This window comes from Anabas testudineus, chromosome 15 (assembly GCF_900324465.2).
Source record: "Anabas testudineus chromosome 15, fAnaTes1.2, whole genome shotgun sequence".
NCBI classification, from domain to species: Eukaryota; Metazoa; Chordata; class Actinopteri; order Anabantiformes; family Anabantidae; genus Anabas; species Anabas testudineus.
Genome location: NC_046624.1, coordinates 5,766,921 through 5,794,741, shown reverse-complemented (window position 1 = coordinate 5,794,741; position 27,821 = coordinate 5,766,921). Strand labels below are relative to the sequence as shown.

Below are 27,821 nucleotides of genomic sequence, written 5' to 3'. Positions count from 1 at the left end.
AAAATTGAAAACGCACCACAAGGATGTCCTGCAGAGCTGTTTTGGGGTTGGAATATTAATATAAAACACCATTATACCAAACAAACCTGCATCTACACCTTCTTCCTCCAACAGGATGAATATGCAAACATTGTTTTTAAAAAATGTCTAATGTTGTAACTATCAATCCAAGATGTCTCAGACTTAAAACTAAAAGCCTATTTTCTTTGTATGTGCACTGGAGGTGTCAGCAAAAGAGTTTTATGTAACAAGCTGGGACGTCAGAGAAATCATCCTGCATGCATAAAGCGTGTCAAAACGCTTTTAGGGTCAATCTTTCCACCTACATCATCATTCTGCACAGTGAAACATCTAAATATGGTATCAGTAAGCAAACACCCAGATTTGATAAAGGCACTAATACTGTAGAAAACGATGGTACACTTTGGAAAATGGTCCTCAATATTGTAATAGAAATACACTAGCAGAAACTATGATCATTAAAATGTCATAAAAAAATATGTTCCTGAACAAGGTAGAGAGTCTAGTACAGTTCAAGTGCTGCAGTGTGGCCTCGTTCAATCACAAAGGAAATTACTGAGACAAATGTGAATCATGGATCCAACAATCACAAATGTCATTCTGGTGAAGGTGGTGCAAACACTGACACTTGGAGTATGGAGGACAGATGCTTGCCTCTGGGATCAAAGCCCTGCAGTGTGCCAGTCAGGTGTAGTTTTCAGCTGACTAGTTGGCACCAATACAGCATTGCTTTGGGTTGTGCTACAGGAAACTGCAAAATATCAAAATACAGCCTCAAAAGACATAAAACACAGTGAAGTGACTGGAGACAAGTTGTAGTAAACACACTCCTGTCAGTCTCCTGTCAGTTCCTGTCTGTTATACATCAGGTCTCACAATAAACTTATTCTGCAGCTGCACTTTACATTTGTGGGCATGTTAGAAAGTGTTCTACAGCACCACCTTCCACACACCGAATAAGGGAAGGGAAGAGTTCAGGAGGCCAAGGGTCAAACATTTAGGGTTTTTTTTTTTAATTTGTCACCTGTTTGTACAACCCTTTCTGCAGGAGACAATAGAAAAGCACCAAGAGTGTCTAAAGAAGCAAAGAGAAGCAGTGAAATACAGACTGAAGAAACTGGCAGCACGGCAATCTGAAATCACAGTAAGTTGTGTTTAAGCAAGTTAGCATATACATTTTGTTGTAATATGAATTTTTCTGTCTTTATTGTGGCATTAATTTAAAAAGATTAGCCTACATATTTCATCAGTGATCCTGCAACAACCGTGATCAGGCAGTTTAATAAACTGATGAATGCTTATGTCTGACTCAGAAAAAGTCCTCAGTGATCAGGGAGAACATCACACGAAAATATCAGGAGATCCAGGCTGTCCTGGATGAGGACCTGAGGATTACCCTGTGCCACCTGGAGGTGGAGGAACGAGCTGCTGTGTCTGCACTGGATGGGCTGATGGAGAAAAACTGTTCACTGATCCAAGAAATCGAGCAGGAACTGGCCAGACTCACTGTGGCACTGGATCAGACTGAGACTGAGCCTGATACAATGGTAATAAAACTTGCTAGTGGCAAAATCCAGTGGACTAATTATCATTGAATCATCTTTCTCCTGTATGTGGTGCATTTAATGATTGATTTTTCTGCTTTTCTTCAGTCTTTCTTTTCATACCCTGAGCACCAAGACATACAGACAGCGGACAAGTATGGCAACAAATCTTAATGACTAATAAAAAATAATAAACAGTGGAGCATACTGTTCATGTTTCTCACTATGGTCTGCTCCTGCAGGGTGCTGGATCTGCTAAACACGACAGACCCGAGGAGCGTGCGCCTGGACGAGGCTAAAACTGAACAGATCCTCAGCCTCACTAACAACATGCTGCTGTTTATTTGCTCTCAAACCCCTATAATGAAGAAACTCATCAAGAGTTGTCAGTTGACACGTTATTCCTTTTGTTCGTATAACTACATCTCAATCTATTTAATATATGGATTTCTGTCAATAAATATGGTAAATGTGTGTCTCCAGATTCGAGTGAAGTGAGGCTGGATCCAGAGACAGCTCACCCGAAGCTGATCATCTCGCCCCAGGGTGACAGTGCCACTTACACAGACACTTGGCAGCAACTTTCTGACCTCCCCGGACGCTTTGACACCACCCTTAACGTCATCAGCTTGCAAGGCTTCAGTTTTGGTCGTCATTACTGGGAGATTGATGTGACTGGGAAGACCTACTGGGAGCTGGGCGTCACCTATCCCACCATTCCCCGAAAGGGCACCACTGAAAAATGCTGGCTGGGTCGTGGGGATGAGTCTTGGTGTGTGGAGTTCTTTGATGGGGAGTACACAGCTTGGCATGCAGGGGTGCCCCATCAGCTACCTTTCACCAAACGCTTCTGTCGAATTGGTGTTTTATGCAGTTTCCCTGCTGGATTGGTGACATTTCTTGAGGCAGACAATATGACTCCACTGTTTTCTTTCTGCACAGCAACCTTCTCAGACTGCCTCCACCTGGCCCTGTGTCCAGGTCACGACCACAGTGGGAATAATGCAATGCCTATTGTAATCTGTAACACTTCATCTCCCTACTACTGATCTCTGAATAGCAGCTCCACAGAGGATTTTAGTATTGCCTAACTAATGCCTAACTAATTGCTTTAAACAAGACAAGTTTACACCAATGCCTGTTGCTCTGTGAGGTTGTACATACATTGGTGCTTTGAGCTAAATACCAATATCCGTGTGACAATTCTAACACACTGAAGCAGGTAGCAGGTGCAATGCATGACCATGACCATGCACGAACCATGTTAACAGTCTTTTCTTTAGCATGTTAGCATGCTATGGACAAAGTGCAGTTCAAGGTGATGTTTTTTTCTGGTATTTAATCATAAACCAAAAAAACTAAAGGTTTGACAAAGTTATGTTAGGAGACGTCAGCACAGCACCAAATAGAAGCTGGGATCGTCCTCCGCCAACCATCTTGTTTGCTTAAGATTTGTTGCTGCTCCATAATAAATGTTACGCTACTTATGCTCTGAAAATTTTCATGGCAATCCATTGCACAGAATGTAATTTAAAACAATTATTATTATTCCTATAAAATGGATGCAAAATCATATCTTCATTGTCATGCATTTTTAATGGAGCTTGCCAAAAGAAAGTGAAACTAGATTGTGCATCTAACTAATAAGTTGGATTAATCAAAATTATAAACTTAACTGAATCATGTTCAACTTACATACCTCAGTCACTTGCAAACTTTTATTTACATTTTATTTTGTGTGTGTGTGTCCATATAGAACACCAGTGCATGTGTGTGTATTCAAATTTGAGATAAATATACCAGACTATTAGAAACCAGATAAATTGTGGTTCATTGGTGTTTAAAATGGGATCTAAGAGCACATTATTTATCCTGAGATGCACCTGGTGTAGTAGATCCAAAGTCTACAGTCAAACAAACATCTCTAGCTCTTAGCAAATTTGTTTTCTGAGCCTCTGCGTTGCAACTGAGTGTATGCTTAACCTATCTGATAAAAATGGATTTATATGAATTTCAATATGAAAGACATCTGAAGAGGTAATAGTGATTCTGCATATTACATGAATGAACAGCATTTTGGCTATTATTAAAAAAAAAAAAATATATATATATATCTAAGAGAACAGTTCAAATCAATAAACTGTATGACTCAGCATCATGGATGGGCGCCAGACCCTGGTGATTCAAAGGTTAGTGGACTCACAGAAATGTTTAGAGTGAGTGTGTGTGATCTGACAGGCAGCACGCTCTCATTCTACTCCCCTAGATGTCTTCTGATCCTCTGCCATCATGAACTCGAAGATCCTCTTCCTTTGCGTCCTCTTTGCAGTGCTGCTTGTACCTGCTGAAGTATGTATTCACTATCCTGGTGTTGTACAAGAATTTGTGTAGCAAAAATCTCATGTATTGACTTTTATTTCCAATGTTGCAGTGTCCAATGATGGACATTTTTCTGTGAATAAACTGCAGTACAGCTTGTTGCTCATGTTTCTGTTTTAAAATCTTTGTTTAATACTTTTTTGTGGTCATTGTAAGGTTAAAGGCTGATGCGTTTGAATATCAACAAAATTGTACTAATCACAAAATCTTTTATTGTACTTGATTGAGTGTTATCATTGGAAATGATTATTTTGATTCAGCTGAAAGAAGAAAAGGACAAAAAAAAAAATCGGGAACATCAAAATCATAAGCAGCACAATCACGAGCACAGTGATCATGGGCATCACGAGCACAGTGAACACGGGCATCACGAGCACAGTGAACGCGGGCATCAGGATCACAAGCACCACGGTCAGGAGCATCATGATCATGCCCGTCCAGGACCTGGGAGTCATAATCTAGGCACACTTGCAAGAATGAGAGGAAGATATAAAGACATAATTGAAGGTAACTGCTTGTTTTTATTAGTTTATTAACACATAGTATTAAGTCCTCACAGTCCTTCACTGTGAACAACAGTGAATGCGTCACATGATACCAAATCTAAAATATGTGCAGGTTTTACAGGGTAAGAGAGAAGATGGTGGTACCTGACTAACCCCTGTCTAATTAAAGCTAATATTGTTTTAGACATCTTCTTTAAGATAATAGAAAAACCTGGTGATGATGATGATGAAGAGGACCATATTAAAGACTGGGTTTCTGAACTTCAAGAACTAGCAGGTAGGAGAGTAAACTTTCAGTATTTTATGTCACCATTGGAAAGCTCCAATTTAAAGAGCATGTTCCCCCCTCAATACCCTTCACTTCTCAGGCCAGTGCACCCCAAACACTTGTCTCAACAACGGGGTGTGTGAGCAGAAAGGCAAGAGAAAATTCAAGTGTGACTGCCCCAAACCTTACCACGGAAGGAGATGCGAGAAAGGTTAGCCTGCAAAACACACATATATGCACATCATGTAGTGAGAAAGAATGAATGAATTAAATAAACACATTGTGTCACTGTCTTCAGGTCCACAGATTTGTAAGATAGGTCTGTGCGGGCGAGGTGAATGTGTGTTGACTTCAAATCCACCATTTTACGAGTGCAAATGCAAGGAGCCTTTCCAGCCTCCGGACTGCAAGACTGGTAAGAAGTATCTCGTTTTTTAAACAAGACAGAACGCTGCTTTTCTCCTTTCTGGGATCAAACTTACACAGTGTACCATTGTCTATCAAAGTTTCAGTGTGTGAGCCTAATCCATGTAGGAATGGTGGGGAATGCATCAAAGATGGAAATGACTTTGACTGCAAGTGCCCTCAAGGGTACAGAGGACGTTTCTGCCATGTTGGTAAATGCTTCACCTTACACTACTTTTCAACACAAATCATTATGATGCATATGCTGACTAAGTGTTTATATTTTGTAGGCCCAGATGACTGCTATGTGGACAACGGAGAGTCATATCGTGGCAATGTGAGTGAGACAGACGATGGCGACGAGTGCCTCTACTGGAGCTCTCACTTCGTCCTGGTAAAAGGAACTAGTCCCTTCACAGCCGACCAGGACAAAGACGGACTTGGTGTTCACAACTTCTGCAGGTCAAGAGAAAAACAAATCAGCATATTTAAACTACACGCGACATATGCAACAGTATTTTTACGCACATGTTTTCCATGATCCAGAAACCCAGATGGAGACAAAAAGCCCTGGTGTTTCTTCAGGAGAGGCCGCAAGTTGCTGTGGGACTACTGTGATGTGACAAAGTGTCCTGTGCCAACAAGTCAGCTTTAAAGCTTCAGATAACTTAATGATTAAATGATTGTGGTTAATAAAAATAGCTGTGTTATCTTCTCGTGCTTGTCTTTTCAGGTGTGCCGCCAACGGATATCGTCCCTACTGTCCCTAAGCCTACCACTGCCAGGCCACCATCACCAAAACCTGAACCTACAGCAGATCCCAAGCCAACTACTGTCAAACCTCCCATAACTACCATGTCTCCAACTGTGATGCCCAGTCAGACTACACAACCTGCACCCACTGTTCCTAGCGCGACCACTCTACCCCAACAATTTTCCACCTGTGGGAAGCCTCAGCCAGTAAAGGCTATTACACGAATTTTTGGGGGTCTGAAGGTCACTCCTGGGACTCTACCCTGGCAAGTTTCCCTACAAATGAGACCAAAGACTACCAGTCAGCAATTTAAACACATTTGTGGAGGAGTTCTCATCGCAAGCTGTTGGGTTCTGACAGCTGGACACTGCATGTGAGCACAATTAAAATGACTGAACAATATGGACAAATAAAGCATGAAACACGGCTGATTGGTAAATAATTTACACAAGTATTGAACCTTATGTTGTTTGTGTTTGAACAGTCTGGCAAATAAGGACATGCAGGTGGTGATTGGAGGTCTGACGCTGAATACGGCAGAAGAAACAGAGCAAACCTTGAGGGTTGAGGAGGCTATTGTGCACGAAGGCTACAGGGAGACTACAAAAGCTGTTTACAACGACATAGGTGATCTACATTTCTGTCACATTTTATATCAGATAAGCACTAATATTGCCAACAGTATCCGAAATGAACGTCTAAATAAAAGAGGATTCTGTGACACTGTGCGCTTCCGTGTCGTGATCATTTTTAGTTTGGTTGGAACATGTGTTACTAAAAGTTTCATCTTCAAATTTACAAGAAGTAATGAATTGTTAATTTTGTTGTAAATTTTCCAAAGCTCTGCTGAGGCTGCGTGGTACTGCTGGAGTTTGTGCTAATGAGACACAGTTTGTGAAGGCCGCCTGTCTACCCGATGTCCCTCTGCCTGATGGGACAGAGTGTACCATTTCTGGATGGGGAGTCACTGAGCAAGGTACCTTTTACATTTTCATTTACATTGTTTTACAATCAACACAACTAAACTGCATTTGTTGTTGTAGTTAGTACAATCTAAATTATCACCTCATCTCTGCAGCCTCGTATGGTACCAATCACTTGCTGCAAGCAAACGTACTGCTGATCAACCAGGAGAAGTGCTCTGAACCTGCAATTTATGGCAGCGTTCTGGATAATACCATGTTCTGTGCTGGCCATCTGCAGGGAGGTGTAGATTCCTGTCAGGTTAGTAAAGAAAACCTGCTTGTTAAGTACATGCTACCAAATGTCTATGTGACTAACTCGGATGACGTAGGTTCTTATGTGCTGATCTTAGCTGTTTGCTCTGGTTTCAGGGTGACTCTGGAGGACCACTGACTTGTAATCAGAACAACACCCATACTCTTTATGGCCTGGTGAGTTGGGGAGATGAGTGTGGGAGAGCGAACAAGCCTGGGGTCTACACACGTCTCACTCACTTCCTGAACTGGATCAAGTCAAAGACTCAAACAGCATTTCCATAAGAAGCATGCCAGCCTGTGTATCTACGACGACTACTCATCATGATTTAGCTTTTGCTGTAGTGCAGTTAACCCTGGCATTACTGGCAAACCTGTATTAAAAATTACTGACCTGTGATTGCTGTGAGCATTTTATGCGTAATTTTCTTGTTGATCAAACACATTATTTCTGATATGGGATGAAGTGGCCAACTGGATCAGTGTTCTAGTGTTGAAATAAAAATAGAGTTAAGTGTCTAGTGCTTATAGAAAAACAAGGTGACTGTTTATGTTATTTGACTTTGTTAAGTATTGTTTCAATTCAGTGGGGGCACTGACATGTGAGACTGAAGGCACGCATGTCCTCCATGGTCTAGTGAGGGGAGGGGAAAGTTGTACAAAGAGCAAGCCAGTAGTTTACACACAGGTCATTTAATTCCCAAACTACAGCCAAGTTACTCATTCAGCCTGTTCAGCTGCAAGTAGTTAGAATTTAAAAGGGGTTGAAGATGTTCTCAATAGTACTTGGTGTAATAATTACTGTAAAATACAACTGCAGACACTGAAAAGGTCAAATAAAAAGCCTGTGGGACCCAAGACAAGAGAATACACATTTCTAGTGGAAAATGTACAGTCTCTATCATTATCTTAGATTTAGCTATGACATAAAGAGGTAGTTATATTCTTTGGTCAGAGTTTTACTAAGGCAGTGATTTATTTTTTCAAGCTTTTCAAAGGATGTTTTCACTGTGAAATTTACAAAATGTGAACATAAATAGAATAAACTTAATAAAAATAGCGAAACACTGAAGTAAATTATCTTAGGACCTCTTCTAAGTTGACTCTTTATCTCCGTGATCTGTGTTAACATGCCAATCCCAAGGATCCTTAATCCAAAACAAGGTAAGAGGTTGCCTGTTCAGTCCATTCACGTCAATGCAAGGGTTTAGCATGGGGTATAGACTCTCTGTGCACAGCACACAGAAAGAGTGAAGCAGGGTCATAGCATCAGCATCGAAGAAGGACAGCTCCCCCTTCTGGAGGTTTGCAAGTATGCCCACCTTTCTGACCCGCTTTGCGATGGACAGCTGCTTCTCCTGGGTATCATGACATGCCAGGTACTGCCCATCTCCATGGTAAATGCACCAGGATGTGTTGTTCACTCCCAAGCTGGAGGAACCCTGACTGGGTCCATCTTTTTTATGGACTGGCCCAGTGGTCACACCTATTAGCCAGTAAGGTTTCTCCTGGACAACAATTTCCCAGTATTGCTGGCCAGTGGAAAAACTCTCCTGAGCTAGGACGCTGTACTGGGAGTCATATGGCTGAATGTTGGGGTCCTCACTGACAGGCTGTCGTCTCCAGTACACTTGTTTTCTGTCCTCAGATATTTCCAGTTTGGGATGGGCTGTCTTAGAGTCCAGAACAGGACAACAGAGATCTGCAAATACAAATCTAAATTCAGTGCACAATCACATGAACACTGATGGTGATGGATTTTAAGTAAATATTATCTTATCTACTAACATGACCACATTCGTGGAAAGTGTTGAGACAGAGAAACAGTGAGGTCGTCCACCAGCCTCTCTACCGTTCTCAGCTTCTCAGGGTCACATAGATCCCTCTCTACTTTCTGGATAGGTTCTAAATCCAAAGGGTCGCTACAACAAAAACTGAAAACCATTAGATGGTGAAATCAAACCAAAAAAAGGCAATAGAAAGTGAAGTAATGATACACTCACCAAAGATGCTGTGCTGTGATTTGCTGTTAAAAATAAACAGGTCATGTACAGCTGTCCATATTGTCAATCATAGACAAGGTTTTAGTTGTTTCAAGATCACAGGAAGACATTATGATTATATTAAATATCATTAACATACCTGAAGGAATCCTAGATCGTGTGTTTCCTGGAGGAGGGATTTGTTAGAGGCTCTGAGGCTATCTATCTCCTTGATCTGGGCCTCCACGATGCCCCTCTGGGTTTCTAGCCACTCTGTCATGTAAGTCTCCTCTGCATCTATAATCTGCATCATCAGACGCTCATCACCATCCAGCACAACGCGGATCCTGCTGTACTTGTCCGAGATCCTCTCTCTGAAATCCGCGGCAGACTTCTGGCAACAAAAACAAAACTATAAATATTGTAATACTATACATACAAAAAGGGTTTTGATGAATTACAAAAGAGATCATTAAAGGGGCGTATTTCACATCGATCATACCACAGTTTGTGCATACAGTGACTCCAAGTCCTTGATGGCATGTTCTGCTTCACTTCTTCTCTTTAACAACCGGTTCATAGTAGTCTCCAACTTTCTCTAAAAATAGAGTAACAACAGGCCTGTAGAAAATGAATACCCTGATAGAGAATTAAGGAAATATATTTACATGAAACTACAATATGTTAACATGTAATAATAATATCCACCTTGAAGTCTGCACATGCTTCATTGATTGGAGATGCTTTATGGTTCTTGTGCGTGCCAACCAAGACACACAAGCAGCACACGGGCACTGTGCACTCTGCACAGAACAGCTTGAGCTCGTCATGATGCTCCCTGCACTTCAGAGACAGTGGATCCCCGGTCACCTCCACAAGTGTGTGCTTACTCAGAGCAGACCGGCGCTGGTGCAACAGAGCATGAGCCTGGCACAAAGAGGCATCACACGTCAGACAAGTCTTTATGGCCACTGATGGTGCCTCTATGCAGTGGTCACAATAAACAGTTCCCCTGCTTGGAGTTGTTGTTTTCAGCTCTGCTGCTGGTGCCTTAATAGTGGTGTAGTCCTTTGCTTTAGTCTGAAGACTGGTGTTTATCTCCAGAGCGAAGTCAGAGGGGAGGAATATCTGACACTCTGGACAAAAAGAAAGACCCTCGTCAGACCCATCTGTGTCCCAGACAGCCTGGATGCACGTGAGGCAGAAGTCATGTCCACATGGGAGCGTCACAGGATCTGTGAAGAAATCCTGGCAGGCGGGACACTTTAAAGTTTCCTCGGCACTCTCCATAGCTCTGCTTACACCTGCTGTGGTGGCTCAGTGCTCTGTGTGCGCCTGGCCTTCCTGCTCATGAATGTTTCACAGGTCTCTCTTCGCTTGCACACACCACTCATGTGCCTCAGTGTCAGATTACTAAAGATGGGTTGATATCTCCCAGTAGCTGTTTCACACTATTGACTCCCATGAGACCACATTTCCAATAAATGTATATTAAGTGAATTGAGTTACCAATCATTTTTCCTAAATGCAGTTTAATTAAAATTTAAATAATAATAATAATAATAATAATCATAATAATAATAATTTAAATGTGAAATATAAAACGTCTCATGCCGTATGGCTGCAGTCTACTTCCCGATTAATATCTTACGTACCTGTGCATCCGTCAAGTGCTATTTCCACTTACGTAAAATAATATTAAACGAGCGTATTCACGTATCCTGCGCAGACGTCGTACGTGAATAGCTGATTCAACGTACTTCACAACCAACGTGGGCTGTGGATGTGGCAGTGGAGCACTGTCAGCACGCCTTACTACGTGTCTCCTGCGGTGTAATCCAGTGCATTTGTGTTTGGCTTTCTACATTCCTTCATTGTCAGGTAAGGAAGTTGTTCGTAAACATATGTTTCTTTCATTTTGTCAGAAGCCGCCGCTCAGGTAGGCAGGGAGGAAGCTAGCGCGTAATAGCCACTGCTAGCTAGTGTTAGCTTGTCCCCTGGTGTGTTTTGACAGGAACTAGAAACGTCTGTTAGATGTTTTAACTAACTTAATAACTTCAGAGGTTTCACATATGTTAGAATTTGTTATATAAATGACGCCTAGATCCTGGATGTTTTAATTAATGCTAACTAGTGGGAACAGTGTCTTCAGTGGGTCAGTGTGTCAAGTTCAAGTACCAACACAGAGCTGAGAACCTGAAGGCAGCTGACAAAGAGGTTTTCAGTGAGACTAATGATTATGAACAATGTTCATTCATTCAGTTAAGACATTTCATAGTGTTCACATTTTACTCAGTGGTGTAGACTGGCAGACAGGATGTACAGGTGGCATAGTCTAAAGCAAGATATTTTAAGTTATTGCACTGTACATGCAGGAGTAACATGGTGTTGGTTTGTGCCTTCATCACAGCTGTCCTGAAGTGCCACCATCATGTTTGCCAGGCTGGCCTTGTGCTCTCGCCTCCCATCCAGAATCCGGCACTCAAATGTCTACCCGATCTCCATCAGAGGGTTTTCCCAAAACAAATGTAAGTAACCTGCAGTGGACATTGTGCTTATTACCTTTTTAATATGTATGCTGCAATATTTAATGTTATACACAAAATGTGACTTTGTGATTCTTCGCAGTTTCACTCCCGCGTTCCCATGGGAAGTCTTTTGCCCACCGCAGTGAGTTAAAGCAGGGCAGGCGCATTGTAGTGAAGCTGGGGAGTGCTGTGGTGACACGTGGAGATGAGTGTGGTCTGGCACTGGGACGACTGGCCTCAATAGTAGAGCAGGTAATGCCAGATTAGTATTGTTGATACAGGAAACGTCAGAATCTTTGTTGATGGTTAGAGTTAGGAATAGTATTTCATTTTTGCACACCACACATAATAAAGGAGAAATCCTTGAAGAAGAATTGCGTATTATTGTACTTCTGTGTGTGCTATCAGGTAGCCGTGCTGCAGAATCAAGGCAGGGAGATGATGATTGTCACCAGTGGGGCTGTGGCGTTTGGGAAGCAGAGACTGAGACATGAAATCCTGCTGTCTCAAAGTGTCAGACAAGCCTTGCATTCGGGACAAAATCAGCTCAAGGAGATGGTGAATAAAAAATATATGAATTTTGGTCCACCTTTTTAGAAATGTTGAAATATTAGATAAGCATTTACTGCATTTTGTCCATAGTTGCCTTTAAATGTTTGTGAAATCTCAGTCGGTTCCAGTTTTGGAGGCACGGGCGTGTGCAGCTGCTGGACAGAGCGGTCTGATGGCTTTGTATGAAGCCATGTTCACCCAGTATAGCATCTGCACTGCACAAGTATGTATTTGACTTCTCACAGAATAAAATTTCAACAGCCACTGACTTAAATATAACTCGAATATCATAAATGTCCTTTTAACTACTGTAGATTCTTGTCACCAACCTGGATTTCCATGATGAGCAGAAGCGTCGCAACCTGAACAGCACACTTCATGAACTACTGAGGATGAACATAGTTCCTATCATCAACACCAATGATGCAGTTGTTCCACCCCCTGTTCCCAGCAGTGACCTACAGGGTGTAAATGTGGGTATTGTGTGAAAGAGCTGAACTTTTACTGTTTTTTTAGCAATTGAATGAAACTCATAAGCTGTAGTTCTACAGTATAATGGGAGGTACAGTGATTCTTTTTAATTTTTTCCTTTTGGTTTGGTGACATTTTTTTTGCTTGTTTTTCAGGTAATAAGCATCAAAGATAACGACAGCTTGGCTGCACGATTGGCTGTTGAAATGAAAGCAGATCTTCTTATTGCCCTGTCTGATGTTCAAGGTACAAAAATAACCTAACATTTGATGGGTTTCTTTAATTTGCATGTGAGCTTTCATACTATACATCAGGGAATAAAAAAATCCATTAATGGAATAACCTGGTCATTCAGTATATTCAGGTAGTTAGTTGACCTCACTCTTTGGGCACATAACATTGCTGAACCTAGACCTGTTTAACACTAAATGACTTATTCATTATTGCCGATAAGTTACTTAACAACTGCCTTTACAAATGTTTCTCTTTCTTTTTCATCTATGATAATTAGGATAATTATTTTTAATTTTTTTGCCAGTGTCAGATGTTAGTAGAACTCGCTGCATACTGTCTGACCTTTTGTTCAGGTTTTTCTTGATCAGCTCTGGCTCAATAAAGGACAACAAAAAATCTGTCCCACAGGCTTATATGACAGTCCTCCAGGAACGGATGATGCCAAGCTCATTGATATATTCTATCCCGGAGACCAGCAGTCAATCACATATGGCACTAAGTCCCGAGTCGGCATTGGTGGCATGGAAGCCAAGGTCAGCATGACAGATCAAACTTGATCTGTAAGTGTAAATCGGACTGATTCTGTTAAATGATGAAGCGTCATTAAGTGCAATCATGTTGTTTGAATCAGGTGAAAGCAGCCCTGTGGGCCCTACAGGGTGGTACATCTGTTGTCATTGCCAACGGCACAGATCCTAAAGTCACAGGTCATGTCATCACAGACATTGTCGAAGGGAAGAAAGTTGGCACCTTCTTCTCTGAAGTGAAACCTGCAGGTACTGGATATACATATCTGAAAAGAATATTTGACCCAGTTGTGATTGTATTTTATATGTGCTTTTATTGCCACCTCCAGGTCCAACTGTGGAGCAACAGACTGAGATGGCCCGACATGCAGGCAGGACTCTGGCCTCCCTACTTCCCGAGCAGGTGAGCTGCTTCTTCCTTCAGTGTTGTCTGACTCACTAAAGTGACATGCTATTCTATTCAGTTTTTTTTTTTTTTTTTTTTTTTTTTAAACACGTTTTCTTCAAGTCAAAATGGACCTCATGTCATATCTAAATTTAAATGCATGTGTGTTTTTTTTCCTTCCCAGAGAGGAGAGATTATCTGCTATCTTGCTGATCTGCTTACAGAGAAAAAAGATGAGATTCTTAATGCCAACAAGGCAGACATGGAGTTAGCATCAGCATCGGGTACACAGCTACAGAGCACATACACTGCTACATCCTCCTCTGACTCAAATCGCACACTTGTAGCACCTTGACTTAGATAAACTTTTCACTCTTGTTTTACAATGCCTCTGTCTGCTAAAAGCAAAAAGATTGTATCTATACATAACTATAGCATTCTCGGTTAGCAAGACTTTTTTTTGTTCATTATGTTTTCTTCTAGGACTTTTCTCCCAGGCTTTAATCAGCCGCCTGAGTCTGTCAACTGCTAAGCTGAACAGCCTAGCCATTGGTCTGCGTCAGCTTGCTGTGGCCTCCAAGGACAGCGTGGGTCGTGTACTGAGAAGGACCAGGGTGGCCAATAACCTCGAGCTGGAACAAATCACTGTCCCCATTGGTGTCCTGCTGGTCATCTTTGAGTCACGTCCGGATTGTCTCCCACAGGTCAGTCAAACCCACAATCTCACAATCAGCCTTTACAATTATTCCGCATTAGTTGCCGGGTGACTTTACATCATTTTCATTGGAAGTTGAACCCAGAGTATCGCATATTGTGTTTCAGGTGTCAGCTTTGGCTATTGCCAGTGGAAACGCTTTGCTACTGAAAGGGGGCAAAGAAGCCTCCAACACCAATAGAATTCTACATCAACTCACACAAGAAGCCCTTTCCATTCATGGAGTGGCAGATGCCATTCAGCTGGTGAGACTGAAGCCATTCCAGTATCTGACTGTGTGAGTTTTTTGTCTTTAATTACACTATGAACTAACGTGTTTTGTAAAAATCTACCTTGATGTCTACTGTAGGTGAGCACGCGTGAAGAAGTAGAGGATCTGTGCAGATTAGACAAGATGATTGACCTAATCATTCCAAGGGGCTCGTCCCAGCTGGTACGGGACATCCAAAGGGCAGCCAAGGGTATTCCTGTACTGGGCCACAGCGAGGGTGTCTGTCACGTCTACATAGACAACAATGCCAGCATAGACAAAGCTATTGATGTTGGTATGTTCTTGTGCGTGTCTGTGAACGTTATATTTGATAATGTTTTTATTTTAGGGTTTAGTCACCATATTTTCCCAGTGCTGAGCAATTGTAGTGTTGTAGTTATTAGGTTGTTAACCCACATCTTGTGAATGTATATTCTAATTTGTATTTCATTCCAGTGAGAGACTCCAAATGTGACTACCCTGCAGCTTGCAATGCTATGGAGACCCTGCTTATTCACAGAGATTTGCTTCGAACTCCTGTATTTGATCAGATCATTGATATGCTAAGAACAGAAAACGTAAGAAAGATGACCTGACACAGGTTTGGACAGAAGTATTACACAAACAATTTCAAAATATGGTCCAATCTTTACATTACTTTTTTTTTTGTTTGTTTCTTTGCTGTCTCTCAGGTGAAAATCCATGCCGGCCCCCGGTTTGCATCCTATTTAACTTTCAGCCCATCTGAGGTGAAGTCTCTCAGGACAGAGTATGGGGACCTGGAGTGCTGCATTGAGGTGGTCGATGGCATGCAGGAGGCTGTGGACCACATCCACAAATATGGCAGCGCCCACACTGATGTCATTGTAACAGAAAATGAAGAAACAGCTGAGCAGTTTCTGCAGCAGGTGGACAGTGCCTGTGTGTTCTGGAACTCCAGCTCTCGCTTTGCGGATGGATACCGTTTTGGCCTTGGTATGTACTTGCCTGATAAGGAATGGTTGTACTACATTAAGGTGGGCATCATTACAATATTGACTTCCTCATATGAATGTCAACTTAGCTCTTGGTTGCTGCAACAGGTGTTTTTTGTCTCGCACAAAAGGCTGAGGCTCATATGAAACATCAACAGTCCCATTAAGCTTAATCAAGTACATGTCTTTCAAAATTATGATGTATTTATTTATTATTTGTAAAGTCACAGTAGTATAGAACAGTCAGTCTATGGTACAAAGTAACAGTTCATGAACCAGAATACACAAAAGAAGAAGGACGAATAAGAGCTTAGCAAAAGAAATGCATACATAACATCCCACTCTTTCTTGACATACAGTTACTACAAAGCAGAGGCAAATATGTTATTGTCACATCACAACCTAGCTGAGGTGTGAAGGGTAATGCACCAACATCTTACACATCTTCACACACGTGTAACTGCAAGTACACTGTAACCTGCCCTTGATTTGGCTTAGTGTTTACTGTGTCTTTCCATGAAATAAGGGCTGTCTGATAACTTGCAGTCTGTTCAATGAAAATGCACAGTCGTAGTGACCAAGATCTACTGTGACAGATGTAGGATGTCAATTATGTAAAAAGACCAGCTTCTAAAAATCTGAACCACTCCTTTGATGCTATCTGAAAAAACCACAAGCACATACTGTACATTGTAAATATACCTAGCCTACTGCTGTCTTGAAAATGGTGCAGAAGAATTAAATTTACAGTGCTTCGTGTATTTTGCAGGTGCTGAAGTTGGTATCAGTACGGCACGGATACATGCCAGAGGTCCTGTAGGTTTGGATGGGCTTCTGACCACCAAATGGGTCCTCCGAGGGGAAGGGCACACAGTGGCTGACTTCTCTGAGCAGGGCACTATGAAATACCTTCATGAAAACATCCCTGTCCCTCATGGAAGTTTTAATTAGGTGCCAGCCAAGGAGCTTAAATTTATTTAAAGGTTTGTGTCCACCAGTGGCCCTTCAACATTTTAGCTGATGCTTCATCACCAGTATAGATCCACTATGTTGGTGCAGGCACTTGCATGCTGAACAGAGTCTGCTTTTACTGGACAATCTTGATTCAGCTTTGGTCAACCCATGAATCTGCTTTTTAGATAAATCCTCATCTCATAAGAAATTACAATTATTAATGTGATGAGAGGGAAATATAAGAAAAAAACAATAAAGTCTGTTATGTAAATGTGAGGGTGTGACTGGTAAAACAAAGGATACCCAGATAAAGCTCTTTCATTTGGAAGATCACTTTTATAGTGGCAGAAAAAAGCCATTGGTGGAGCTGTGATTTTTCTAACTTATTTTTCTACGTACAAGCACCCTTTGGTCTTTTTGTAATTTACTGTTATTTGTTATTTGTGCAGGATCTTCATTCAGATTTATTTTGCTGTTTATCCTCTTTGCACAGATGACTTAATAAATATGCTGTACAGTTCGTCACTTAAGATTTTGTGTGTCATGTCAGCAACTGAGTACTGAAAGAATCTGCACAATAATAATAATGAACCTTGTGGATAAACATAATCTCAATGACAGGATGGCTGCAGACGGTGGTGTTTACAAATGCATTTAGTGTGTTAGTGTATTCATGTAATCTGACAATATCTGACTTTAATATTAATATTTAGGTAATGATAGTTGATGACCTTTGAACTTAACCGCAGTTTAGTACAGTACATTAATCACTTCTGATCAAACCAGCTCGTCTCCTGGCTGACAGTCGACATGTTGTGGATTTACAAAGCTCCCAGCGGTTTTCAATGCAGCAGTGATGACGCAAATGGTGTGGGCGGGGCTTGCCGTCCAGCAGCACCGGTCACCGGGCAAAGTCAGCTGTCGGTACCGAAGATGGCAGGAAACAAATCTTACACCATAGTAGAATATTTCGGTGGTGGGGACGGCTACCGCTGTGGCTATTGTAAAAATGATAAGGGAAACCTTTCTCATGGTAAGTGTCTGATAAAGTTGCGTAGAAATGCAACGCTAGTCAGATAGCAACGTTGTTGCTGAACTGTTATGCTAAGGATGTAGCTTGCTGAAACAGAAACCGGGTTTGAGAGAAGGCTGACTAGCTAATACTGTCATTGCTACAGTAATATTACAACATATGATACTTTTCTAGTGATGACCAGTACATCTTACTGAGTACACACATTGCACTAGCGTTGACTTAACCTCACTTGGATAGTGTTCAGGTTATTGACCTAGCTTCGGTTTTTAGCCATTAGCATCACCCAACGCTAACTGTTTGATCCTGGTAAAAACTAATTTGGACTGTCGTAGAATAAAACTTTAGACAGTTGGGATAGTTAGGAAGGATGGGGCTGGTGTGCTGTGCAGTGGTTATTCACATGGTCAGTCAAAATGTCACACTAGGTTGTCAATAAACATGTGTGCTAGCATCGCTCCTGATAACGAACAGTATATAAACAGTGCAGCACAGGAAGTGTCCCTCTCATGTGGCCCACCCGTGCTGTAACTCTGGAAAAGTGGCATTTAAATGTCAGGGAAAGGAACTGAGGCAATGCATCATGAAACAGTAGAGACACCGGGGCTTTATTCAACGCTACACAAACCTAAATGCCTTGAAGTCGCATAGTATAGCTGTTATTGTCTAGTCTGTTTCTCATCATTTCTGAACTGACTGTACGTCTTCTCAGGTGTATCAGTTACTGTGGATTACAGTGTAAGCTGGATGAAGTACTGCAGCAGCAAAAACACGACACTAAAAATAAGACAGGATTCATAACATGGTGACACAAGAGATGGGTTGTGTATATGTTTAGTATCCTAACCCCCAAAACGTGCAACGTTGTTAACGTGGCACCTTCATCTGAGGCACAAAACTACGGTATAACTAATGGCTAATTCCTTTGTGGCCATATTTTGTAGTTAATTTGATTGAGTTGCTTGTGTGTTTCCACTTTTCAATCAGTTCAAAAGATATGACAATACTCTTTCTACCCTGATCGAAACTTTAGTGCTGGTTTAGGATCATTTCCAGATGAACTTTGGCATGGCATGTTTAAATATTTAAATGACCAAGAATACAAAAACAACCAGTGGGTGGAACATTTAAATAAGCTACCTTTCGTTAATTCCACCACTTTTTACTTAAGGCAACATCAAATGTCCAGTCACAAATCAAGCATGACTAAACTACACATCTGTTTCTACATAGTACAACAATATGTGGAAAGAGCCCTTCCATATTTTATAATACATTTATAATTTATAATACACATATTGCTTCTCAGGGTTTGTATTAGCAGGAATCTGGTGATAAGATATATAACATATACTACTGATATTTATACTTCTACTGACACTGTAAGCAAGGCAAAATATTGTGATTAAAAATTATTATAGGAAAACTGATTGTATAGAGAACACACCACCTTATGTGCAAAATCAAAGTAAAAAAACAAACATCACCACACAACACTGCCATCTAGCAGTCTGGGGTTCAAACACAACACTAAATGAATCCCTGTCAAAAACCTGTGACATCATGAAATCATTAATTAAAAACGATACAATATCACACAACACAATAGTTTTGATACTCATGTGTTATCTGTATTTTCTATTGCTTGCTGACTTTCTCTAGTCTGCAGATATCATGCACAACCAGTAATATTTTTTCTGTGAATGTGTCCAGTAATAGAGTGGCACAAATAGTGGACCTGACCACATAGCTACGCTACTTAAAGGAATTCTAGTCTGTGTTCCTTGTCTCCAAAAGTTGTTTCTTTCTGTTACAATGTGCGAGAAGTTAGAAGGGATACTGTTTACCAGTCTGAGCATACAGTATATTTTTGCAAGGCTGACTTTAATACCGATCTATAACAATACCATTTAGGAAGATAGGAAATAATTTTCTGTGTGATACAGAATGGTAGCATTCAGCAGGGGGAGACAAGTTGACTGTAATTAAGGTTCAGGTAGTTCCTAATGCAGCCACTGAGTGACTGGGCTTGCAGACAAGAGCTGCTGTCTAATCCAAGAGCGGTAATCTGGATATGTTACATCATGTGAGCCTGTCACGTTCTTGGCAAGCAGATGAATTTCCTGTATTTTCCTTGGAAGTGGTCAGTAGCAGTGTTACTATTAAAGGTTAGAAGGTCATTTTGTGAATACAAGTTAAATGATATAAAAGTTGCAGTTATAGCACCTATATTAATCCATTTAGCTGTTCATTGTGAAGTTAACTTATCCTGCATACAGTGCCTGTATTTTTGTTTTGTAGACTTTTCCAAGCAGGTGCTCAGTAAGATACTGCCTTTTTCTATGTGCTTGGTGCATTGATGTTATCAAGCCTGTTGCCAAATGTAAATATAGAGCACAACATCTGTCCTCCTCGGTCATACCTCAGTGAACATAAACTGCCTCAGGTGTGAATGATGTGAATGATGGAAAACTGCTCCTGCTATGCCACAATGAAAGCAGATGTTCACTCACATGAAGTTCAGTTGACACGATTCAGTTGTACCATAACAGTTTAGAACATTTTTAGACTTGTAGGCTTTAGGACCAGTCATTTACTACTTTAATGTTGCCTATTCTTCTATGTTGTCTGCTTGTCTCTGTGGATTCTGGCTGAGCACTGTTCTTCAGGGACATGGAACATTAGTTCCCTCTGTTATGATAGATATGAACTGAGGGTGGTCTTGCTGTAGAGAGTTAGTTTATTGTGTGTGTGCACGTGCAAACTGTGTATATGGTTTTAGAAGAAAAGGTCAGGAGTTGAAGCTTCTCCAAGCTTCTGTGACTACAAATAGATTTTTCTGTGGGGGTGGTAAAGGACTGTGGGAATGTACTTTGGGGTTACACTGTGGGAGACGTCCCACCAGAGTCCAAGCAGCCTCTGAGTTAAGCTACACTGTATTACTGTATACATGCTTCTTAATTATAAAATAGCTTCTGTTTGAGAGGCTAGCTTATTCAGAATCCATGTCTGACTGTTGCTAATAAAATTCCTTTTCATGTTGGTTATTAACTCATCATGTTCTCATGGATGGTTTCTTTACCATCCATGGTAAAGAGCTGCATGTCTATTATCTCTCCTCTTTCCACTCACCCCAACTGGTGCTTGCTTAAGGGGGATTTGTTTGGTTATATATAAATCTATAATCTTTTATCCTCACTATGTGAAGTGTCTTTGTCAAAACTACATGGGTTTATTAAAAGATCAAGATTTTGTTGTTGTTAATGTGGAATTGAAATAGCAAAATAGCTTAAAATGAGTTGTTTTTGTAGCTATAGCAAAATCATATGCATCATGTTCCTTTATTTTTTTTTTTTACAGGCATGTGGTCTCATACTATGACAGTACAAGACTATCAAGACCTCATAGACAGAGGTTGGAGAAGGTGAGTCACCCAATTCCTGCTTACTTACATGGACTATTTGAATTTTCTCATTAATTAATATAGTCAAATCTGGCCCTGACCAATTTGGTGTCCTAGGCAAGATTATATCTGGTGCCCCTTGCATCACAACCAATTCCACTGTCTATCCCTGTGTTCATATACTTATACAGAAACAGCATATAGCTTTATGTTTTATGTATTTTATTTTCTTTGTTTTAGAATAAAAAAACCTACAAACAGTAACTGTAGTACTGCACACAACAAATATTTATTGTTTTTGTATTACTATGTCTAACAGTAATAAGAGTGGCATCAAACATATTTGAAATACAATATAAATAAGGTATTATACAAAACACTGTATTAAAGAAACCAAAGATAAAAACAATTCAGAATAATAATAATACATTGCACAAAAACTATACTACAGGAACCTGTGTCTTACAGATCTCGTAAAAAAAACTGTAAGAAAGGAAGTGTCTTAAAACTAGTTATAAATAAAACAAACACTAGAATTTCCACCAGCCAGTCAAGTTGAAGTTTACATGCATGTCTGTTCAGGCTTGTATTTTGTAGGAAATTTTCACCAACAGGTATGAGACATACATGAAGTCACAGTGACCTCCAAGCACCCGTTTATCACTACAAATTGGACACTTGCACCATTACCAGCGCTGGGTTATAAATATACTGTATTTTTCTCAGTTCTTACCATAGCATTTGGTGTCTGCAGAGTGTACTAGTGCAGCCTTTTCATGGATTTCTGATGTTGAGTTATTTGGATGTGCAGAGATAGAGGTGAAGCAGCTTCACCTCAAGCTGAACAAGCTCCAGGTGCACACTGAAGTACTCCTAGGTGGCCCAGGGATGGCAGAGGTTGGATTAAAATATCTCAAGAGATAGGACGAGCATATTTCAAACATCATATATTTGCAGTGTATGAATAAAATAGCTGCTGATTAAGAAGCCACGTTAAAGTCTATGGCATTCAGAACTGTAAGAATGAAAAAAAAAGCTTTTAAAAACGTACGTATTGTATATTTTGTTGTAAGCTTCTTTGGTAATGTTTCAAAATAGCGTTAATATAGTATTAATAAAAAAACTTATCTCATACTAAACTATATAAAAAAATTATTTTCTCATTTGGGTCACCACTGGATCCCTTATACACAGACAGCACACCCAGCATTTGCCTACAGTATAGAATATATTCCACTGGACTATTGTCCAAGCAGTATCATTTGGATCTATCAAATCACACAATAAAGGCTGTCTGTATTTTCCTTTTTCAGAAGTGGGAAATATGTCTACAAGCCCATAATGAACAAGACATGCTGTCCGCAATATACCATCAGGTAATGATAATTTATCCTACCATTTATGCTTCAGCTAGTTTTAGGAGTATTTGTGTAACAGCAGAAATATATGCAAAGTGATGTTCTAATCACATGTCTACCTGTGTGCTCTCCATCAAGATGCCATGCACTGAAATTCCAGCCTTCCAAATCCCACAAGAAAATCCTGAAGAAGATGAGCAAATTCATTTCCAAAGGGGAATTACCAAAAGGACAGGGTGATGGTGAGAATATGTTTATTTTGTGTGGTATTTATTAATGCACATGTATTAAATCTATCTGTACTGGTATAAAGTACATGCATGCATAAATAAAATAAAAATGGCTGTCAGCTGTCAACAATATATCATACGCCGGGGTGCATGATTGAAACTACTGCTTGAGTTGGTGCAGTCACTCTGTTTAACATATCAATGGGTGTAAACATTATTCATATTGTGCTGTGTAGGGGAACCGATGGACTCTGTGAGTGAAGAAGCAGGTCCACGGGAGCCTTCTGAAGTCTGTCACTCAAAAGTCAAGTGTGCTGCTATCACCAACATTCAGAAGGAGCTGACAGAGTGTCCTGCTAACACAGATGTTCAGAAGGAGGTAGCAGGTGATGCATCTGGCTCAGGAACGTCAAGTAAGGATTCCCCGTCAGTCTCGGATGGGAGAACAACAGCAGAAGCTCCAAAACAAGGTAGGAAATCTAATAATACAAATCTATAGAATATATTGCTCTTAACCAAAACTAGAGTAATAAAATGTTACTTATTACAGTTACTAACACATAACCTGTCATTATCACTTTCCTTTATTAAGACAGCTCTTTATATGTTTTTGCTTAATTAAACAAAAAATGTTTACACATTGTAAATTGTTACACATCAACTGTGACTTTAATGAACAACGCAGTTCAGCCAATGGTTAAACGGCCACTGTGGTGCTCTCCAACATCTAAGGCACCATTAATCTCCAGAAGGTGTCGCTGTTCTCCCTCTGATAGACTCCACTCTGCAGCAGCTTAATGACAACGCTGCTGTGTTTTCACTTGTTTGTCAGGTGTGCAATCTTTGTCACATTCTCCTCCTCACTGTCCAGTACAGGATATCCTCACGGCCAACTCATAGTAATAAATATATAACGCTCATAGTTAGGCGATAATAAATTCCCATTAGACACAGGAAGCAGCACTTCAAACAGCCATTCGTGTTTCATGGCTCAACCATTTTTTTCCCCTTTTCAAACATCTAATGAGAACGGGCCCCACGCTCATTAGTCAAAAAGCAATGACTAATATTGGAGCAGGAAGCTGGGTATTGGCTCAGACAGGGTCAGCTACAGACATAAACATTTAGAGAAAACCTTCGGCAGTGCCAGTGTTCTTCTACTATTACACCTGTGTCAGCAACACAGTCCTCATCCTTAGACTGTCAGAAATAACAAAACTGTTCAGCAGGCAAGCAAGGAGGAAGTGAGGAGGACTTACTGTGCTGAACCAGTGATTCTCCAATCCCTCCTTATTCACCTCCAACAGAAAAGAGTTGAACATACTTTTCCTTTAGCTTTGCAGCTTTGGACAGGTTCCACTTCTGGCTTGGGATTACAGAGCTCCACATTTGCCATATAATGTATGTAAAGTGTCTTCAGGAGATAACGCTACAGTAAAGAAACTTAATTGAACCTGTTGAAACTGCTCAGAAGGGACTTATTTTTATGATCATATTAGCAAAAATGCTAACACAATGACTGATGGCAGAGTTGACTGAAATGGTACACCGTACAGTTTCACATAAAATTACACAGCATTCCCATATGGTAATGTTTTGGCATATGTTCACAGAGACCAGCATCTTGACTGTGCATTAAATGAAATTTCTTTCCAAACAAGAACACAAAATGTCATAACTCTAAACAATTTACTTGGGTTTTGAGAGTTGAATGTGTGCCGAGGGAAGCAAAGAGTGAGAGTGTCATAGCTTTTATGAAGTGCTAACTGCTGTTGTGGGAGCATCGGTCTTCCACAGGAACTGATCTGTCAGACCTTATCTTCTCAATGTCTGCATGCGCTGTCCTCAGGAGTACCTGTGTGTTGTGTGAGTTAAAGTGTGTGTGTAGTGAGAGTTGTGTTAGTGGGAGAGAGGCACGTGGACTGAGTGATTGTGGATAAGAGTTGTTGTGTCTGTGGTTGAGTCAGCAAGTTTGTGTGTGTGATCTATTTGCCTTAACCTCATTGTTTTTATTCTGACAGAGGAAAACTTTCAAAAGATTTCACTCTCTGAAATGCTTCCACTTTTTCTCTGTTTAAGACAAGTACAGCACAGCACAGTAGAGTGGAGTAGAGGTGATACAAAGCACAAGAAAACTTGTAGCTTAACAACTCAGAAACGAAATGTTCAAAAACCCACATTATTAACCTTATAAACTTCCATCACAGAAATACTCTGGTTATATCACCCCTCAGGTTTTGAGTTTACCCTGTTACACTAAAAATGACAGGTGTTTAACTGTTAAAGTAAAACATTTAGTGTAGTAAGCCAACATCTGCCAACAGTTTTTACCTAGGTCTCTATTAACCGTTCACAGTAGAACATAAAGGAGCTTGAGTCAACTAAAACCGAATGTTGCCAGTGCCAAAGTTACCGTCTCCTCTTGTCAGGACCGGACGTCCTTGTCTTCTATGTGACGTACAGTGGAAGGAGGGGAGAGTTATAAATGAGCTGATGGTGGCGACTGGCCATAGCACAAGCAGGAAATGGCTCTTGTTTCCTTATTGCTCCAAACAGGATGTGGGCGTGTAAACTGTTGACATGGGATGCCCGGAGAGCTGGAGGACTTGGCAAGTGACCAGAAGGAGGAGGAGGAGGGGAGGGAGACCGCAGCCGAAGGATAAGGAGGGGGCAGAGAGAGGGAGACAGAGAGCAGTTGATTAGCTTCAAAGAAATGTACATGTTAGTTTTTGCTGAGTGAGACAAACAGATAAAGTGCATGAGCGCGTGTTCTGTGTAACAAAATCCATTATAGGGAGAGAAGAGTTACAGAATCACATATTCACATTTAACCTAACCTAGATCTGTTACCTGATTTGCCTCCTCCTTTCCTTTAGGAATACATGCTATCTCATTTCTCAGCTCTTGGTCTTGAACAACACAGACCAGGTCCTCTGTTGAGGCTGGCAGCTAGTTTAGCTAAAGGGACAAAGGAGAGCATTTGTCATAAACACTCAAAATAATAAACAACTGCAGCTTAAAATTAGAACCTCTCTTAGGTCTGTCATATTTTTAAGGCTCCATGTAAGTGCCACTTTCTCTCCTCAAGTTATTATTTTTTTCTTTTTCTTCAGTATTCTCACCTGGATGTACCTTAAGAATTAGAAAAAGGTTAAGAAGGGTGTTCTTGTGGCACCTTTCCTAACCAGCACCCTTTTGCTCTTTCCTCTTTCTGGGGTGCAGGAATGGGAGCTGATCCTAGCCGGCCGCCATGCCGGAAGGCCAAAGACTTAAGGAAGGAGCGGCGCCTTCAGAAAGAGCAGATGAGACAACATGCTGATGGGGTCTCTTCCATAGTTTCTCCTACCCCACCTGCTCCCACACAGACCAACCAACCCAAAGCCCTGGAAGATTTCATCAATGAATCACTGCCTGACAACTCTGATCATTGCATTGAGGTGAGCAGAAAACAGACTTTCTTACTTTCTTTTGCCTTTTAATGTGACTTGGAATAAACATTAGCCTATTGTAATGATTCCAGCTATCATTAAAAAACAGTGTTTCTCTTCAGCTTTCTGCCTCCATAATGTTTGGATTCAGTTAGCTTGAAAATTTCGTAGAGCCCTGTTCCCTAGCCCCACTGACTTCAGCATGTGTTTATGTGTGCGTAAGGGATAGCTGGCCAGAACAAAATGGAAAAACCACCTCTTCCCAGTTCAAACTCAACCAAATGACAGACTCACCACACAAACTGGGTCGCGTTACCCTGCTGATGACATTAAAACCACAGCTCCCTGCTCAGCCGGTACGAGAGGACATGGAAATGAACTTTTGGCAGGAAGCAGAACGATGTAGAAAGATGCCTGGCGAAGCAGCCTCAAGCTGAGGTAGTAACGTCATTCTTGGTCTTGACTAAGATTTGAGCCAGATGCAAGGATGAACCAAGCAGTGTCTGTCTTCTGTCTCTGTACCCTCTGATACTAGACCAGCATGACCACCCCCTAGTCAGCTCTTTTTTGATTGGATTAATTTTCTTGCCTGCAATTATCATTCAATATCACTAAGTGGGCATGAACGCAAGGTTATTCTTTGCAATTGAAGGTTAATTATATGTTTTACAAGTCAAACAGTTAAGAGAGGCCTTTAGTGTGTGTGTAGTCTATGTCAGATTTGTGGCTAAAGGACAATTTGGATGATTAGCAGCTTAGTGAATCTATATTATGATAAATCCAGGCTTCTGTTATAATTTAGGTGCAGGCTTAATGGGATTTTTACATCAGCAACAGAAGGCCAATGTTTACATTAGAGCAATTAAATGCAGTACAGCACACTTTAATTATTTATGCATCTATCAAAGATGCTACTTACACTCTCCCCCACCAGGGGTCAGTGTGAGAATGGGATTCGAGCCCCTCAGGCACCCACTGTTGCCCTCAAACACTGCTGTTTGTTTTCACAGCATTTTTGTTTAACTTTTGTATTTCTAGTGGTTTGACCATTAGTTGTCCTCTCTTTTATTTTATAATGACGTAGTATTAAAAGTGTTTAGAGCAACATATTGTTGAGTTAAAGCTTTGAGAAACTGTGATCTTTTAGTTTAGTGAAAATTAAACAAAAGCCACTGGTGTTATTTGGCTTCATCAGTACCTTCTTAAGGTGATCCAATACTTGACCACTGGTGTTAAATTTCAACACTGTTATGAGACCTGTTAAAATTTCATTTCCATGTCGTCTACTTTGTGCTGCAGTGTTGGTTCACCCAAAGGATTTCAGCCTATCAAAATATATCTCTAGATTTAGAACAAAATTAAAAAGACTGAACTTGAGCATTGTCCTTTCATGTGAGAGGCCCTGTCTCTGACTAAAGGATGTAGATGCCAAGTGGTCATATGAGAGAGACCCACTTGTGTCCAACTCAAATAAACCCCCGGTTCAATTCCTCCATTCTATCTGTCCAAAGGATTCATATGGCCGAGTCTGTAGCCAACAAAAGCTTCCAAATGAAGAGACGGTTAATTAGATGGAGCCGATAGAAGAGAAAGTTGAATTCCTCTTCAGTTTGTGTGACCTCAGCAGCACTTTGCCATTTTCTATTCTCACAGGCCTCTCCTGATCCTCTCTTCAGTGTTCATCATGCTTAACAAGTTGATTA

The 27,821-nt window shown here is 40.8% G+C and overlaps 5 protein-coding genes across 7 annotated transcripts in view; 4 read left to right on the top strand and 1 right to left on the bottom strand.

The window, feature by feature from the left end:
- Positions 1-594: 594 nt before the first annotated feature.
- LOC113158379 (probable E3 ubiquitin-protein ligase TRIML1) lies at positions 595-2,614 on the top strand. Its single transcript, XM_026354268.1, has 6 exons — positions 595-654; positions 1,070-1,165; positions 1,335-1,568; positions 1,674-1,720; positions 1,808-1,950; positions 2,049-2,614. Exons 1-6 carry the CDS (start codon positions 595-597, stop codon positions 2,612-2,614), a joined length of 1,146 nt encoding a protein of 381 aa, XP_026210053.1.
- A 1,147-nt stretch (positions 2,615-3,761) lies between these two features.
- Positions 3,762-7,494, top strand: habp2 (hyaluronan binding protein 2). The gene is made up of 13 exons (XM_026356849.1): positions 3,762-3,914; positions 4,205-4,451; positions 4,635-4,727; positions 4,819-4,929; positions 5,017-5,133; positions 5,225-5,335; positions 5,414-5,585; positions 5,670-5,767; positions 5,857-6,250; positions 6,362-6,504; positions 6,719-6,853; positions 6,956-7,101; positions 7,212-7,494. Exons 1-13 carry the CDS (start codon positions 3,855-3,857, stop codon positions 7,377-7,379), a joined length of 1,995 nt encoding a protein of 664 aa, XP_026212634.1. The 5' UTR covers positions 3,762-3,854; the 3' UTR covers positions 7,380-7,494.
- A 359-nt stretch (positions 7,495-7,853) lies between these two features.
- On the bottom strand, positions 7,854-10,366 carry LOC113159879 (E3 ubiquitin-protein ligase TRIM41-like). Its single transcript, XM_026356850.1, has 6 exons — positions 9,785-10,366; positions 9,579-9,674; positions 9,237-9,470; positions 9,098-9,120; positions 8,883-9,016; positions 7,854-8,796 (listed from the first exon to the last, which is right to left on the bottom strand). Exons 1-6 carry the CDS (start codon positions 10,364-10,366, stop codon positions 8,189-8,191), a joined length of 1,677 nt encoding a protein of 558 aa, XP_026212635.1. The 3' UTR covers positions 7,854-8,188.
- Positions 10,367-10,820: 454 nt separating this feature from the next.
- On the top strand, positions 10,821-17,191 carry LOC113159752 (delta-1-pyrroline-5-carboxylate synthase-like). The gene is made up of 17 exons (XM_026356633.1): positions 10,821-10,957; positions 11,487-11,604; positions 11,705-11,856; positions 12,013-12,162; positions 12,275-12,379; positions 12,471-12,629; positions 12,783-12,873; positions 13,270-13,394; positions 13,493-13,637; positions 13,718-13,791; positions 13,958-14,057; positions 14,257-14,477; positions 14,596-14,733; positions 14,838-15,033; positions 15,195-15,316; positions 15,431-15,713; positions 16,482-17,191. Exons 2-17 carry the CDS (start codon positions 11,508-11,510, stop codon positions 16,661-16,663), a joined length of 2,340 nt encoding a protein of 779 aa, XP_026212418.1. The 5' UTR covers positions 10,821-10,957; positions 11,487-11,507; the 3' UTR covers positions 16,664-17,191.
- A 354-nt stretch (positions 17,192-17,545) lies between these two features.
- Positions 17,546-27,821, top strand: part of LOC113158745 (arginyl-tRNA--protein transferase 1) — a 46,800-nt gene continuing 36,524 nt past the window's right edge. For all 3 annotated transcript variants that reach the window (XM_026354899.1, XM_026354897.1, XM_026354896.1), the window contains exons 1-6: positions 17,546-17,699; positions 21,060-21,123; positions 22,416-22,478; positions 22,599-22,702; positions 22,927-23,160; positions 25,913-26,127. In XM_026354899.1, the coding sequence (XP_026210684.1) occupies positions 17,600-17,699; positions 21,060-21,123; positions 22,416-22,478; positions 22,599-22,702; positions 22,927-23,160; positions 25,913-26,127 (780 nt within the window). In that variant the 5' untranslated portion in view covers positions 17,546-17,599. The remainder of the gene's footprint in view (positions 17,700-21,059; positions 21,124-22,415; positions 22,479-22,598; positions 22,703-22,926; positions 23,161-25,912; positions 26,128-27,821) is intronic.

What these genes read in the sequence shown, in the direction of transcription:
- LOC113158379 (XM_026354268.1), top strand. Translation starts at nt 595, where the DNA reads ATGGATCCAACAATCACAAATGTCATTCTGGTGAAGGTGGTGCAAACA. An exon ending in TGCAAACACTGACACTTGGA is followed by an intron (nt 655 to 1,069) that starts GTATGGAGGACA and finishes CCCTTTCTGCAG; the next exon opens with GAGACAATAGAAAAGCACCA. An exon ending in CACGGCAATCTGAAATCACA is followed by an intron (nt 1,166 to 1,334) that starts GTAAGTTGTGTT and finishes TGTCTGACTCAG; the next exon opens with AAAAAGTCCTCAGTGATCAG.
- habp2 (XM_026356849.1), top strand. Translation starts at nt 3,855, where the DNA reads ATGAACTCGAAGATCCTCTTCCTTTGCGTCCTCTTTGCAGTGCTGCTT. An exon ending in GGTGTTCACAACTTCTGCAG is followed by an intron (nt 5,586 to 5,669) that starts GTCAAGAGAAAA and finishes TCCATGATCCAG; the next exon opens with AAACCCAGATGGAGACAAAA. An exon ending in AAAGTGTCCTGTGCCAACAA is followed by an intron (nt 5,768 to 5,856) that starts GTCAGCTTTAAA and finishes TTGTCTTTTCAG; the next exon opens with GTGTGCCGCCAACGGATATC.
- LOC113159879 (XM_026356850.1), bottom strand. Translation starts at nt 10,366, where the DNA reads ATGGAGAGTGCCGAGGAAACTTTAAAGTGTCCCGCCTGCCAGGATTTC. An exon ending in CACTGTATGCACAAACTGTG is followed by an intron (nt 9,471 to 9,578) that starts GTATGATCGATG and finishes TTTTGTTGCCAG; the next exon opens with AAGTCTGCCGCGGATTTCAG. An exon ending in CTTTCCACGAATGTGGTCAT is followed by an intron (nt 8,797 to 8,882) that starts GTTAGTAGATAA and finishes TTGTATTTGCAG; the next exon opens with ATCTCTGTTGTCCTGTTCTG.
- LOC113159752 (XM_026356633.1), top strand. Translation starts at nt 11,508, where the DNA reads ATGTTTGCCAGGCTGGCCTTGTGCTCTCGCCTCCCATCCAGAATCCGG. An exon ending in AGGGTTTTCCCAAAACAAAT is followed by an intron (nt 11,605 to 11,704) that starts GTAAGTAACCTG and finishes GATTCTTCGCAG; the next exon opens with TTTCACTCCCGCGTTCCCAT. An exon ending in CCTCCCTACTTCCCGAGCAG is followed by an intron (nt 13,792 to 13,957) that starts GTGAGCTGCTTC and finishes TTTCCTTCCCAG; the next exon opens with AGAGGAGAGATTATCTGCTA.